General features: G+C 38.6%; 2 protein-coding genes and 1 long non-coding RNA gene across 7 annotated transcripts in view; 2 read left to right on the forward strand and 1 right to left on the reverse strand.

Moving 5' to 3' along the window:
• Positions 1–377, forward strand: part of PNPT1 (polyribonucleotide nucleotidyltransferase 1) — a 39,281-nt gene extending 38,904 nt beyond the window's left edge. For both annotated transcript variants that reach the window (XM_072937728.1, XM_072937729.1), the window contains exon 29: positions 112–377. In XM_072937728.1, coding sequence (XP_072793829.1) covers positions 112–265 — 154 coding nt within the window. In that variant the 3' untranslated portion in view covers positions 266–377. The remainder of the gene's footprint in view (positions 1–111) is intronic.
• The window catches only part of LOC140685688 (uncharacterized), a 261,132-nt gene extending 252,227 nt beyond the window's left edge, over positions 1–8,905 (reverse strand). For both annotated transcript variants that reach the window (XR_012059009.1, XR_012059010.1), the window contains exon 1: positions 8,789–8,905. This is a non-coding gene — a long non-coding RNA (uncharacterized lncRNA). The remainder of the gene's footprint in view (positions 1–8,788) is intronic.
• An 88-nt stretch (positions 8,906–8,993) lies between these two features.
• The window catches only part of PPP4R3B (protein phosphatase 4 regulatory subunit 3B), a 49,018-nt gene continuing 42,376 nt past the window's right edge, over positions 8,994–15,635 (forward strand). For all 3 annotated transcript variants that reach the window (XM_006217729.4, XM_006217730.4, XM_031675544.2), the window contains exons 1-2: positions 8,994–9,628; positions 10,975–11,030. In XM_006217729.4, coding sequence (XP_006217791.1) covers positions 9,487–9,628; positions 10,975–11,030 — 198 coding nt within the window. In that variant the 5' untranslated portion in view covers positions 8,994–9,486. The remainder of the gene's footprint in view (positions 9,629–10,974; positions 11,031–15,635) is intronic.

Here is a 15,635-nt window from a genome sequence, read left to right on the forward strand (position 1 = left end):
ACTCCCTGTGGTGGACTGGAACCAGGACTGTCAAGTTATCAGGAACTATGGTAGTTCTTACTGCCTGTGGAGTCTTATGGCCTCTCATTTGTGCTTCGTTCCACATAACAGCTTTATTCTTCTATGCAAATGGATTTTCAGAGCATGGGGCAAAGATGGCGATTCCATAGGAAGTTACTTGTCTCTGAGTTCAAATTCTCCTGGAGGAGAAAATGATAGGCTCAGCTTGAGAAAGGTGTCAAACCTGAGTAGGATTGCCAGATAAAATTAACAGAATGCCAACTGAAATTGGAATTTCAGGTAAATGAATGTTCAGTGTAAGTATGGCCCATGCAATATTTGGGATATACTTATATTAAAATTTTTGTTTATTTGAATTCAAATTTAACTAGGTGTGCTATATTTTTGTTTGCTCAATCTCGTAACCCTAAGTCTAGTACAAGCAACTAGTCAAGAGAATTCTCAGATGCCCACTCCTGAGAAGGGAGAATGTTCAGAAAGAGTAGGCTGAGCCGATACCAAGATACTGCAGAACAAATATAAAAAGAAAATGGATAGACTTATATTACTCAGAATGGGATGTAGGTGGAATGTGAAGGGAACAGAAAGAAGGAGGTATAGCCGAGGATTTCAGCCTGAAGGTTGTGAAGACAGTAGGATCTGTGACATGAATAGTAAACCTAGAGGGTCAAAGCAGTTATTGAAGAGAAAGGTGTCAGACTAAATGTAAGTGTGAAGTCACCAACCAACATATTGGCTGGATATTCATCTGAATATCCTAGAAAGCAGTTGGGACATAAGTAACTTATGCAGAGATAATATTTTTAAAACAATCCCAGTTTTACCATCTCAGGCATATCTCAAATCACTGTAACAGTTTCAAAATACTCTGAAACTTACAAAATTAATTTAAAGGTAATTAAAACTCCCTATTATGAGCACAGTACTAAGCTATCGGATAGTTTGTTTCCTACCGATACATATACATAGTCTAATATATAGAGTTAACCAATTTATGAAAGGCAGGCTCATGAGCACTCTAGTTGAGGTTTTAAAAAGTCATAAAAAATGGGGAAAGAATAGGTTAATTCTACCTGGAAGAAAAAGTGGAAGTTGCTAAGACATGGACTTTGAAAAGGATTTCAATATGGAGAGGTGATATCTGAGCTGCACTTTAAAGGATGATTATAAAGGGAAAGTCTGCTGATGGAGTGGAAACAGTTTTATCAGTAGATAAAGAAGACAGTAAATAGAGGTCAGACTGTAGAGGGGTTTAGAATATTAGACTTAGGACTCTGAACTTTATTCTGCATGTGTTCGTAAACACTGAAGAATACCCAACATTTCATGGAAACCAAAACTGCTTATTTGGCTATAGTTTTGATACAGTTTTATGGCTATACATTTTAATGCAATTGCCAAGGACTCATAGATTAGAAGAGGTGATATTTTTTAAAAAGCATAAAAATATTACCATTATCATTTATGAAAACAGGCAAATTATCTTAATAAAATTTTGGAAATAGCTATCAGGACCAAGTAGATCTGTGGGAATGCAAAGATGGACAGGCATATTATCTCTATAATGAATTACAGAGAAAAACCATATGATAACAAGATGCAAAAGAGGCAATTTATAGACTTCAATGTACATTTCCTAGAGAATTTCGAATATTAGGAAATGTCCTTAACTTGGTAAATGGTATCTATCAGAAATTAAGAATACGTATACAACACTGGAGATGTTGCCATTGAAGTCAGGAAGAAAATAGTCATCACTATAACTCTCATTAGTGTTCTGAGGTCCTAAACAACATGATAAGATTAAAAAGAGGTGGAGGAGAACAAAAACATCTACAGATAACCATCTGAAAAACACTAAGTTGCTATAAAACAATGTGTTAGAACTAGTAAGTGAGCAGTGGCCACATAGGTTTGCCAAAATAAACTGCTGTCTTCTCCAGCAGTCAAACGTTGCCGTGGTATGAGCTCATTTCCACTTCTCACACTTTTTTCACGTTTTGAAGAGCTATGTCAGCAGTGAGTTTGCCCCATCCCCTGGGGTCCTGGCCAGGGTTAAATCTTATGTCCCAAAACGTATCTCAAGTCAATGAAATTTTTATTAGCCAGACTTAACCTCCAACCCCCTTGATCAAGCACCCTCAAAATCCAATCCCAAGTGTACTTCTCTGGCTCCTGCTAGTACATGCTAGCTTATTTCAGTTACTTCAGTGTGTAGTCTTCTTCCTACCTTATCAGGCCCAGCAGTCCCCAGCAGAGTATGCCGAGGTTACCTAACTCTAGTTACCACAGCCTCTCAGCTAAGAGAAGAAACGGGAGCAACTATGGAAGAGGTCTTTCTGCAAAGGGGTGGGCAGTGTTACCTCTTGCTAGGTATTATGAGCCATTTCTGCAAGCCCTGAGGACCCAAGGGTGTCTACAGAGCCAAAATCCTCAGGGACACCATCCCTAGTTTCAAAGCTTCAGACTTTTCCCAACCAGGGCCCTAGATGCATAGCAGACCTCCCTAGGCTGAACATTCTAACACCTTTAGAGCTCTGTAACTGTCAAATCTCATGTCTGTTCTTCCACTGCAGGGCCTCTTATGAAGCCTAAAGTGTCGCCCTGGCTCCCAAACTTAGTTCTTAACTGTATTAAGCGCCTCATTTCATTTTCCTTCTGCAAGGCAATAGTACAACTTAATCTATCCTTGTAAGCATTGTTTCCCCTTTTTTCAAATCCTGAATCACTGAATAGGCAACAGCATTCTTCCTCCTTCTAGGATGTTTTCCTAGGTCACTACTGGTGTAGTCAGTAGTCACTTTGTGCCAGAGGCTAAGTAAACCATTCCCCAAACCCCATCTTACTGCCTGATTTCTGGCACCCCTCCCCATATTACCAATGTCAGTTCTGTCCTCAGAGAGGCATATGCCAATAAAGGATTAGTCATACAAGATACTGACTGGGGGAAATGTCTGTGAAGGATAAAATAAGTGGGCTCAGGAATTGACAAGGAGAGCCCACATACCACAGTGCAAGTCTGACCTCTGTAAAAGGAGGGAGGGAAGGAAATACTGGATAGAAAGAACTTCAGACTATTGTAATTCCAAGAAAGTCTCATTCAGGCTAGTAAGTTCCTCAAGCCAAAGATGCCCATTTTAGAGGAGTTCTGCTTTGGACAGAAAGGACAAATTTTGTACCCCTGCTATGCTCAATCACCGGCTGGGAGCAGCTGGAGCTATCTGTGGCTTCAGCACAAACATAATGGTGTATCCAAAAGGGTGGCAGCTGGCTGTCAACTATGTTCCCCAAAGCAAGTTCTCTTTAAGGAGATGTGAGTGGTGTACTTATGGCCACCACACCAAATATCAAAACAAATTACAGCAATTAAAACTCATACTAGAGTTGATCAAATAAAATAATGGAAAAATAATGAATTCAGACTTAAATCCAGATATATGTATATAATTGTGTGTGTCTGTGAATTTAATAAAGAATATGATCTAAGTAGCATTTCAACAAGAGAATGAATTATCTCCACAAAAAATCAAAGGATTAGGGGTGAGAATTTGAGGGCAGGGTAAAAGTCTACACAGAGGGGCTACAGGCCTGGGTCCACTTCCCTATCCCCATTACCAAAAGACTCCCCTCCAAACACATATACCCATTCGTACCCATACATGCCCATGTAACACTGCCGCCGCCACCTTAGAAGAATGATTTATTTTCTGAAACTGGAGAAACTTTTGACTTGGGGACACTTGTCACAGGAGATAGTGGGAGATTGTGAAACAGGGTTAAAAGTGGGAATTAAGTGAAAGCCTGAATACCAAATAGTTGGATCTCTAGTCTTCCTCTGTCTTTACTCAGGCAGGATATAGGGGAATACCTGGAGAAACTTACACTCCCCCAAAGAAAAGACTTCTAAAAACATCTGGTAAGAGTTAGGGGAGGGGCTGTGATGGGAAAAGGAAATCACCCAAGGGAAGACCAATAGTCTGTAACCTTGCTCTTGAGAGTAGAGAGGCAGGGTTTGGTAGGGGTCAAATGGTGAAGAGCTTTATATGCCATCCTACAGAACTTTATCCTATTAGAAATCAGAAACTATGGAAGATGTTAAAATAATATGAATTTGTTTCATGTATCACTCAGTGGTGTGTCAAGAATTGACTGCTTGGAGATAGAAATTAGAGACAACAATCTGGAGCTTTCAAATATTAACTGAATCTCAGTTGAGCTCATAGGGTAGTTTTTAAATTATCTGCTACAGGGAATGTCAAAATAAGTAGTTAACTTCTAGAGGAAACTTCATTCTTTCAATAGTTATTGAGCACCTGCTGTATTCCACGCCCTATGCTAGGCACTGGAGACACAATGGTGTGAAAAAAAAAAAGTTCCCTGGATTCTTGAAAATTTTTCATCTAGATATGGAAACAGTTATTAATCAAAAATTTTACATAAAGCTCCAAGTACGACAAATGCTACAAATGGAGGGGCACGTGGTGCTATAACAATGTGTAATAAATAGGAAGATAAAAGCAATACTCTTGTCTTCCTAGCATCTATTTTACCCATATCACATAGTGTAACATCCATGGGATTTGGGTGGGATTAACCCCACTCCCAACTACAAGCATGGGGTCTGATTAGCCTCAGCCAGTCAATATTCGGCATTCCCTAGACCACAAAACTTTAGGTTCAAGGATGGGCACGTGACATAAGTCAATATAATCACAATGCAACAAGGGATAAGTGAAGAAACTCTTTCGACATGGATGAACTATGTAGCCTTGGCTACCAGCTTAGGATACGAAAGGAGTCATCCTTAAAATGAATCTGACAGAGCAGAAAGTAGAATTGAGAAGCAGAAAGAAATCAGTTTCTCGACGGTACTGTTGAGTCACTCAATCAAATCAACCCTGAAGTTCCTCTTACCTCCAGACTTTTTATTCACATAAGCCAATAAATTCTCTTAGCACTTAAACCAGCGTGAATTGGGTTTTTTGGTACATTCCAAGAGGATTTGAACTAGTCAGGAGAGTCAGAGACGGCTCTTCTATGTAAGTGATAATTGCGGTGGTAACTGAAGTATAAAAACAGGAGTCGTCATGAGATGACTAGAAGGAAGAAAGTTAAGACAAAAAAGTGTCAATTTTAACTCAGATCAAGTAAAGTGGGTTGAAAATTTTCAACTGGCATTATCAACATAGATGTCTTTAGTGAGTTTATCAAGAGCTTTCTGGTGAGTGCTAGGGGTGATGGAAACCAGAAAAGATAGGTTCAAGGGAGGAGTATGGGAGGTGAGGAAATGAAGGGAGGATAAACAAGTTCAACCTTTGAACAGTTTGGCTAAAAAGGGGGAAAGAAATAGGAATGTAGCTGAAGAGGATGTAGGTTATCAGTTTTGATGGCTTATTTAAATGGGGACGGCCTTAAGGATTAATCACCTTAAGGGAAAAAATGAGTGAATATAGCAAAAAACTTTCATAAAAGTTTTTTCATAAAAACATCTTACAGAATAAGGAAGGGTGAAAACAAAAAGCCTCACATTTCAAAGATGTAAGACATGAACCAGTTTACCCTGTAGAGAATAACAATATACATTTTTTAACCCTCAAGAATTACAAAGTGTAATGTGCCCTCAAAAGACATTTGGCTATTATGGAAGATAATTCTGATTATCACAACAGGAGAAGGGGGTGCAATACTACAGCATCCAGTGGGTAGAAGAAAGGGATACTGCTAAACATCCTGTAATGCACAGGACAGCCTCTTACAATTAAGAATTACCCAGCCCAAAATGTCCATGGTGCCAAGGTTGAAAACCCCTGCTCTAGGAATTTAACTTACAAATAATGGTACACATGAAATAACTTCTGTGTAATCATTTACTGTTTGAAACTGCAAACTATTGGAAATGACACATATACATAAATAGAAGATAGTTTAAATAAACTAGGGTACATTAATACAACAGTATGTGTGGTATTCCATTATGTGTGTTTAAAAAAAGGGTGGTAGCTGTAAATGTTGCAACCCTTGGAATGGAACTCTAATGACTGCCTGAAGAAAATCTCTGCTAGGGAAAACACATTGTTGCAGTGCACTTCCGACTTCCACCTTCCGACTTCCACCTTCGTGTGTTTTAGAGAAAACTGCTCTGGCCTTGTCAGTGCTCCTCTCCATGAGGTGAGAAGTCCATGAAACCAAGGGATGTATCCACCTGGAACCCACTCTTCCCATTCTAGACCATGCTCTGGGCAAAGGCCAAGCCTGCTCCCAGGGTCTGCACAGTCCTTTTCCCAAACTGTCCTCCTGAGGAGTGGCCAAGGGATGACTACCTTCAGGAATGTACAGACAGGGCTTGGACAGAAGGCTTGGGGTAACCTAGGTATGCACATGAGGGATATCAAAGTGCAGGACAGAGCTGAGGTGTGAGAAGAGAAGAAAGGCAGACTAAGGACTTCAGGGGCCAGAGGGAGATTCTGGAACTCTGAGGAATTCAAGAATTCTAGATTTGAATCTGGTTTCCAGGTCATTATGAAAATATATTTGTTAAGGTATACCAAAGGTAGGAAAAGAAAATATACTTTAACAACTTGACTTAAAACTTTTAAATTTTTAGACTTCTAATTTTTAAATCTTTTAAAGTATATGGTCTTCCATTTGTATGCTTGTCCTGCACCTTACAAATGTTAGATGTGGGCCTGTTGCAGTAGAAGAAAGAGGGAATCCCTATGACCTAGGGCAAGAAAAAAATCAACAACGTGTGCCTGAGAATCCAGCAAGGGGCAAGAGATAAGCCCTAAGAGTTTAAATTTGTTCCCTTATTTCTTTGTTCCCTTATCCCAGATCTTAGGGAGTATAGCAGAAAAGAGATACTTAATGGGAAGATAGCAGGGATGCTTTGAAACATTTTTCAGATCATTTCACTCCTTAGTTCAAACTCTCCAATGGATCTGCAACTCATTCAAAGTAAAATCTAAGGCCCTTCAACAGCTTTTCTCCCACTCCCAACCTTATGTCCCACAATTTTCCCCCTTTCTCACTCCACTCCAGTCACACTGCTTTCTTTGCTATCCTTCTCGCTCACTCAGCATTCTACAGCCTCAAGGCCTTTGTACTTTCCTTCTTCCTTGCTCTCACTTCCCCTAGGCAAATGCATGGCTGACTGCCTCTCCTCAGAGGCCTTCTTCAGTAAACACCATTACCTTTCCCAAATTCACTCTTTAATCTTTTGTTACTGTATTTTTTGGTCATAACATTTACCAGTCCCTGGCACATATCTGTTTTATTGTCTTCCTACACTAGAATGTAAGCTCTATGAGAACAGGGACTTTTTCTATTTATAAGTCTAGAACAGTGTCTAGCACATAGTAAATACTCAACAAATATTTGCTGAATAACTGACTAAAGACAGGAAATGACTCCTATTATTTCAATTTTTTCCAGAGTTCTGTCTTATTTGTGGGATATCAAAGTCTTAACAGGTATAGTGTCAAAGTGACTTCTGTATAGTCCTCACTCCTTTAACTTAATACATAACATACATAAATTCTTTTAGGCCAGTAACACATTATGATTTGGTTCACCTGATCCCCTCAGTCCTGAACACCTTTCAAACCAAACTCCCACTCAGGGGTCCTCTAACATCAGGCTCAAAAGTTATCTGTGTGAAGCTTTCTCTGACCTAAGACAGAAATGTTATTTTCTCTGGGCTCAAAATGCATTTTGTCCACATGAGTCACAGCATTTAACCTGGCTCTATGCTACATAATATTATAACTACTTAATTCAAGTATTTTTTTTAGGTTCTGTTTAGATTACAAAGAAATCGTGTGTCCAGATTTTGAAATTAAATTTTTTTTAATCTGGCGCATGCTATGTGTAAGACGTCTCACGTTTTAGTGTACCGCGGGAGGGGTGTACACACAAGATCTTGTCAAAACCTAAGCGCGTTTTGACAACACCACTGATAAGGAATGACTACAACTCCCAAGATGCACTTCAGGGTAAACGTGTGCGTCTCGACAGGTTTACACCTTTCAGACTAACGGGTTGTAAAGAGCTGGCGGGAGAACAGGCTAAAACTGTCTTTAAAAATGAATAATAGGATTCTACTAAGACCGAACGGGAATTTAAATAAACGACTGCCCAGCACATGACTTGTATCCACTGCGCAATATTTAACAACTAATGTGATGTTTGACAATTAACGTGAGTGCCAAGAGAATTCCTCCGCTTATTCAGTGCAGATGACCTCCCGAAAGATAACGCAAGAAAAGCCAGCAAGAGAAACAAAAATATCAAAACAATGCTCTTAGACGTGTTAGAAGGTAGCTCCCGCCACTTTCCGAAACTTATCTGAAGACTTCTTTTCCGAGATTACAAACAGGCGAAGGACACTGTATTTTCATGAAGCTGAAAGTATGCTTTTCAACGGCTAGGCACCAAAAGCCTAACGGTAAAATACTTTGGCGGGAAATAGGGAACTATCAACACAATTTTGTACGATGTTATAACCGCCTGGGGATACCCATTACTCTTCCTGAGGAAATGCTTAACCGTAACGGACTCCAAAATGGGTTTTAGTGGGTGTTTCATGTTAAGTGAATTTCACCTCAGTTTTACAGGGTGCCCTTCAAGGGCTCAAAGTTCCTACCGTCCTCACAGAAAGAGGTTTAAGCTATCTTTTTCCCGCAGGTTTAAAAAGTGAGCTTCCATTAAAGAGTGCGAGCACATTTTTCCTCCCTTTCGCTCAGGGTGAGTCCCGTCCAGGGATGCGTACCTCCCAGGTTCGCTTTGTTTTTTCCACAGAAATCCCACGGCTCGTCACACGCCGACAGCCAGCAACCGCGCGAAGCCGGATCCACGACTTCGCTCTCGCTGCCTGCCCAAAGAGGAATCTCGCGGTACCAGCAGAGACCGGGAAATCGCGAGAACCGCCCACCCAGCCGATCCCGCGCCAGCAGGCGGGGCCGAGAGAGAGGAAGTCGCACTTAGGCCCTCCCACCTCAGTCCATACCCCGCCTCGCGAGAACGCCTAGCTGGGTCGGGTAGGGAAGAGCGTGCAGAAACGGAGGCGATGCCTGTTGGACTCGTCGGCCGCCGTAGCCCCTGCTAGGACAGCCCGTGCGAGCCTGCTGGAGGAGGAAGAGAAAGGCAGAGAGAATCGGGTTACAAGATGGCGGACCTGTAGTAGTTGCGGCGGCGGCAGTGGGAGAGCGAGCGAGCTTTGGGGGGCAAAGGGCGGGGAGGGTGGGTGTGTGCGGGGGTGAACTGAGGGGTAACCGGGACTTCGTGCTGAAAGGTCTCAGTGGCTTTTGTTGACTCTTCCCGCGGCTGAACCTTGGGAGCCATGGTGAACTCGGGCCTCTCCGGAGTCGCCGCTGCTTTCGCCACCGCCGCTACCGCCTCTCAAGAGTGAGGGGCGCGGACGAGGTGAGCGAGGAGGCGGCGGCTGCAGCAGTGGGCACAGCAGCCACCATGTCGGATACGCGGCGGAGAGTGAAGGTCTACACCCTGAACGAAGATCGGCAATGGGACGACCGAGGCACCGGACACGTCTCCTCCACTTATGTGGAGGAGCTCAAGGGGATGTCGCTGCTGGTTCGGGCAGAGTCCGACGGTAAGGTTATTGGAACCGTAGGATAGTGGCCAGTACCTCCGGTTTGGGCACTGCCTTTGGGTTTAGGCCCTGGGCCGGGTACGTTACTATCACCTCTTGGGACAGCGCATTGGTTCTGTGCCTACACTTCCGTACGGTAAAATCAACTTTGCTCGGATTTACCCTCAGTCAGACGCCGATTCGTTTTCCCCCGCCTCCTATCCTTATTAAACACTTGACCCCTTCGTCTCCAGTCTCGCCTCTTAAAGAGGGAAGAGTGTGAGAGAGAAGGAGAGAAGTAATGCGAGACAAGGTAGTGATCTCGTTCTAGGGTACTGAAGGCCCCCCCCACTTTATTTTCTTATCCATTATATTCCTGCTACAAAAGGTTTAGTGAAACTTTATTTTCTGAGTTGTTGTTGTTGTTGTTGTTGTTGTTAACCCATTTTACCAACGAGCTCCAGTTGCCACTGTCGACAGGTGCTGGGGAAAACCAAAAAGCACCTTTTCCTGGGGTTATTGCAGACTGTTGCCACGGTACATGCACGCACAGGCACAGACATCTTCGGTCTGAGATCCCTCCAGGCTACCTTTGTAGAGGGTGCTATGGAAAAGTGGATACTTTACAACCTCAACAAGTTTGGACACCAGAGCAGATTGTAAATTTGTATTCGTTGATGTATTGTACGAGTCATATGTAAAGTATTTTTAAGTTATGAAATGTAGAGCCTTAATTTTAACACACCTTATTGTAATCTGAACACCTCGGTTTGAGTAACTGATATATGCAGATAAAAGAAAATTAGCAATCTTAGATTTATTCTTGACATATTTTGTACTCTTGCACTTTCTCTTTTATTTTAAATAGTCATGGGCATTTATTTTTACACGATCTGTCCTTCCTTTTGTTCTTCTGAAGAAAAGGATAAATGCAGTTCTGTAATTTGTATACTAAGTACTTAGACCCCTGTTGTGGTCCTTTGTAATTGTTTTGTTAAACTGGAAATGCAATAAAGTAACTTTGTTAAAAAGAATTTGGCTTCAGGTGGTCATTTAGACCTTAAAATTTTTACTTCAATAAAACTATAATAAGTCATCTAGTCTCTGTATATTCTTGATCTGAATGTTTGTCTTTGATTTCTTTCCTTTAAAAGGTATATAGGATGATATGTTCTAAGTTAATTACGAAGCTGTGATCTTGAGAGAAAAATGTAATACGTTTTTGGAATTGGAATACATTTGATTACTTCAGATGTCTTGCTGGGGGAAGAAAAAATTTAAAGTTTTTTTTTTTAATGTGTATTCTGATGTTTTATTCAGGGTTTTATAAATTGAAACTTACAAATATTATTTTCTTTATCTTTCAGGATCACTACTCTTGGAATCAAAGATAAATCCAAACACTGCATATCAGAAGCAACAGGCAAGTAGTTATTTATCTTTAATTTGAAAGACTTCATCTGTGATCAAAGAAGTGTTAATCTGACAAAGATGGGAAAGCTTTCCTGACAAGAAAAAACATGTTTGGTAAACAAAGATACAGCCCATACGTATTCCCCTTGCAGGTTAAAAGTTTCAAATTAAAAAGTGAATGTTTGTACTGGCAGTAATTTTTTATTTTTGAATTGAGCCACTGTTAGTTCGTATTAAGATACAGTGCATTCACTAGCCATATTTAACTGCAGTTAGGTATCTTCTGTGCTATGTTCACTAAGCCTTTATTCTCAATGACATTTAAAGGAAATGGCTTAAAAGAAAATTCAAAGGGGTCCTCTTTAAAGCAAGGAAAACCTGTTTGTGGTGTGAAATTAGATCCTTTGACTCATTCAGAGGTAAAGATTTTGAAGTAGAAGCATTTAAATTCTGTTCTTTGTGTATTTTTTAATATAATAACTAATGGATGATGAAAGTGTACACTGCCGATGATGTAATGTTTTCTGTTAATATTTATTGTCTTATTTGGGAAAGAAAACCTGTGTTGTGTTTTAGTGTGCCTAATTACCTAATCTGGAAATGGCAGCAGTGATTCAACCTTTATTCTGTGAATGTTTTCATTTTTATTATGGAAGATTTCAAAATTGAAAAGTACAGAGAATAATACAGTGAGTCTCTGTGTAACACCACCAAATTTAACAATGTTAGCATTATGCCATATTTGTTTCAAATCTTTTTGTAACGTGGAACATTGTGGATAGAGTTATAACCTCCTTTGTACCTGTCTTGTTCTATCCATTCTCCATCCTCCCTGTAGGTAACCACTATTCTGAAGTTGATGTGTATTATTTCTGTACATGCTTTTATACCTTTTCTGCACATGTATGTATTCATAAATAATATGTAGTCTTTTGTGTTTTTAAACTTTACACAATTGATCTCGTATTCTTACATGTATTCTGCAACTTTCATTTTTCACTCAACGTTATTTTGAAGATTTGCTCATGTTAACAATGTAGATCTAGTTGGGTTTTTTTTGAACTGTATAGTATTCTGATGTACGATATACACCTATTGTTAGACATTTGGATTACTTCCAGGTTTTTTTTGTGTGTGTAAAGTAAATACGGCAGATTTTTCAAGGAAAAGAAATTATTTGGGAATTATATTTACATCATCAATGCCTACTGTTTTCAAAGTCAGTGAAAATTGGGATGCCCAGAAACAAATACTTCACAGTTGGAGGAATGAAATTACATCTATTGCACAATGCATTATTAGTAAAAGTCTTACTGTTAAGCAGTTTTTGTGTGTGTGTATACAATACATTCTTGATCAGTCTTTGAAATATTTTCAAATTTTTCAATATTCAATTAAGTTTTTTTCTCTGCTTAGAAAATAATGTCTTTTTTGATGGATAATCAAATTAAACATTGTCCTGATTTGAATACCTGAAGACGTTTTCTGTAACTTAGATGTTTTAAGGTAGATATTTAAGTACATTTAATTTCTAAGTAAGCCAGGCAGGTGGTTACTCTCTTTGTACTGACTTTTACCAGATAGCCATTTTTCATTTGTTTTTTTACTTGCTTGTTTCTTGGGGGGAAAATGCTAATATTCTGTAATCATTTTTTTCCTACCTGCATGAGTATAAAATTCTTAGGAACTGTGTTAAGTGTGACACCCCACAAATTAGTTATGTTACAGATTCTTCTCAAATTGTATGCAAGATCATTTAGTTGTTCTTACAATTGGAAAGATCACATTATGGCAGAGTTTTGTGTATAAAATGGTCCCCCAACATTAGTCCAGAATTACACAATGGTTCTGTGAATATTTTTAGAAACTTTGGGACATAATTTTATATGTAATGTTACTCTTAAAAATTTAAGTATTGGAGGAAAGAAAACTTTTCTTAAAAAATGTATGCCATTGGGAAAATGTTTTATGTAGTCACATTTAAATAATATACTACTAGGGCTTTAAAAATTTTTTTTCTAATTGAAGTACTTTTACTAAATAACATTAAAGTATAAGAAGAATATGGCAATGAGACTACTATGAAAAAGCTGTGTATATAAGAATGAAAAACCTGTGTAAATGGGGTCACTTGTTTTATTTTCTTTATTTTTGTTTAAGTTGAGTGCGCTTTTCTAATAGAAATCAAAGAGTCATATAGGAGTTATGTTAAACTTAGTTTCTTTGTAATAGATAATAATTTCTGTATTTTCACCAAAATCTTGTTATTTGCACTTTTTACCAGGTTACACAAATTGGGATTTGCAAACACTTTTTTCTGTGTTCATTAGAATTACCTTTTTTTTCAGTAGTCTAGAAAATTACTTATTTCCAAAATTTATATGAATTAAATTGATCATTATTGAGTTTTCAATTGAAAAAAAAACTTGAATGAGTTAATGAGATGTTCATAGTTTATAAGATATTTTGCTACATTAAAGTGCATTGAATAAAATCTGAGAGGAATGTTTAACATTCTTCTTTTAATATTACAGTTCTAATATAAGCTAAGTACTGAAATATGGGCTCAAAATACATTGTTTTGTTTTCCAAAAGCAAAGTACTGAATTGTGGGCTCAAAATAAATTAAAATGAATTGAGTTGGATGTTATTGACTCAGTATCAATAGGTAATCACTGATTTACATCACTTTCCTGTTTACTGGGGGCAATATTGAAGTAGTTAGTGGGAAGAAGATATATTTACCTTAAGGGAACAAATAAACTTGCAAAGTATTTAAATAAACACGTTGGGGAGAGAAGAGAATGATTATACAGTGGAACATAAAGTGACTGATACGTGTGTCAAAATTTTTTAAGTTATTTAGAATCCATCCCACTGATCTGGACTAAATCAAAAGCAGTAACAGGGTGTATACCTTTTATATTTAACAATTGTGTGTTAATTGGCTTTAGGAGAGATGTATAAGGAAATCCTCATTCTGGGTTTTATTGGGAGGCAAGACATAACAGGTGAAACAATTACAGAATAGTAATAAAATAGCTAATAAAGTGTTTTAACCCAGTCCTCATCAAAAGCCCACGAAAGCATTTCATGGATAAGGCAACTACGGCATAGAAAGGTTAAGTTTCTTAACTGAGATTATACAGCAGGTATGCACCAACACAAAATACTGTGAAAAGCAACTTTATTCCACAGACGTGGTCAGTAGAAAATTAGAGAAAGCAGAGATTTATTTGAGCCAAAATCACTGAGAAAACTTCACTCTTTTTGGTGGTGTCTGCTGAAGGTACTGTGATATGGAAGGAAATAGTACACCTGACACAAAAGATATTAAGCCTATATGCAGCAGAGTTTTCTTATTTGAAAGCTTGGTTGGGCTAAACAAAAGGGAGCCATTATGGCTTCTTCAGTAGGAGCCTGTGTGAAACTGATACTGTTTAGGAAGCTGGTGTGGCAATGTCATGAATAATGAGTTGAGAGTAGGGAGGGAAACAGAAGAGCTTTAGGTAGCAAGACCTTTTGCAATAATTCAGATACAAGAAAATGAAAGTCTGTTCCAGCATAGTAAACTGAATTGAAAAAAAAGGGAAAGAACTCCAGTATATTTTTAAGAAAGTGTTGGATGATTTGTTGAATGATTAAATATGAAAGAGAGGGAATCAAAGGTCACTAGTAGTGTTTTTGAGTCTTGAGGCCAGGAAAATGATGGTTCTCTCCAGAAATCAGGAAGTTGAGAAGAAAGCAGGTTTATATTAATCATTTGGTTAGAGGCTTGTTTATTTTTAAAAATCAACAAATAAAAATTTAAAAAGCTCTGTATTTCAAATAGGCAGTACATTCACATAATTAAAAATTTGGAAGGAATTTGTAAAGTCTCTGTCCCATCCTGGACTCTGTGCAGTTTCACTTGCTAGAGGTCACCAGGGTTACCAGTTTTGTATATATTTTGCTAGAGTTTAATACACATGTAAACAAACACGCATGCAATCATATACATATATATATATACACACACACACACATATATTCTCCCTTTTATTGACATAAATAGTAGTGTACTATATATTCTGTGCCTTTTTTTTCATCTAGGCTTTGAAGTGAGTGAAATAAATGGGAAAGTCTTAGAACTGAGTGCCTGGGGACTAGTGATAGAATGAGAGCTTGGTGCAGGAGATTCTAATTTGAGAATCATTAAATGCTACTTTTAGCTGCAAGATATCTCCTTTGAGAGAGTAGCTATAAATTGAGAAAATAACAGAGTTTAAGATTGAGTCCACATTTATTCATTCAGCCAGCAATACTTGGTTGAGTGCTGCTTGTGGATTGGTCACTGTCATTAGTTTGGATTTTCAAAGTTCAGTTGAAAGCTTTTGAAGAGTTTTCAGCATAGAAATGACATAATTCAATATAGTAACATCAGTTTGTAGACTTGAAGAGAGGCAATGACTGAGAGACTGGTTGAGAGATGCAGCATAGTCCAAGCTAGAGATAATGTTGAATTGGGTTAAGGTGATGGCAGTAGAAATGGATAGATTTGAGGTATATATTGAAGCTAGAATTGATGGGGCATGCTGCTGGACTAGTGTTTGGTAATCAGGAAGAAAGATCCAGT

Source organism: Vicugna pacos, chromosome 15 (genome assembly GCF_048564905.1).
Source record: "Vicugna pacos chromosome 15, VicPac4, whole genome shotgun sequence".
Lineage (NCBI taxonomy): Eukaryota > Metazoa > Chordata > Mammalia > Artiodactyla > Camelidae > Vicugna > Vicugna pacos.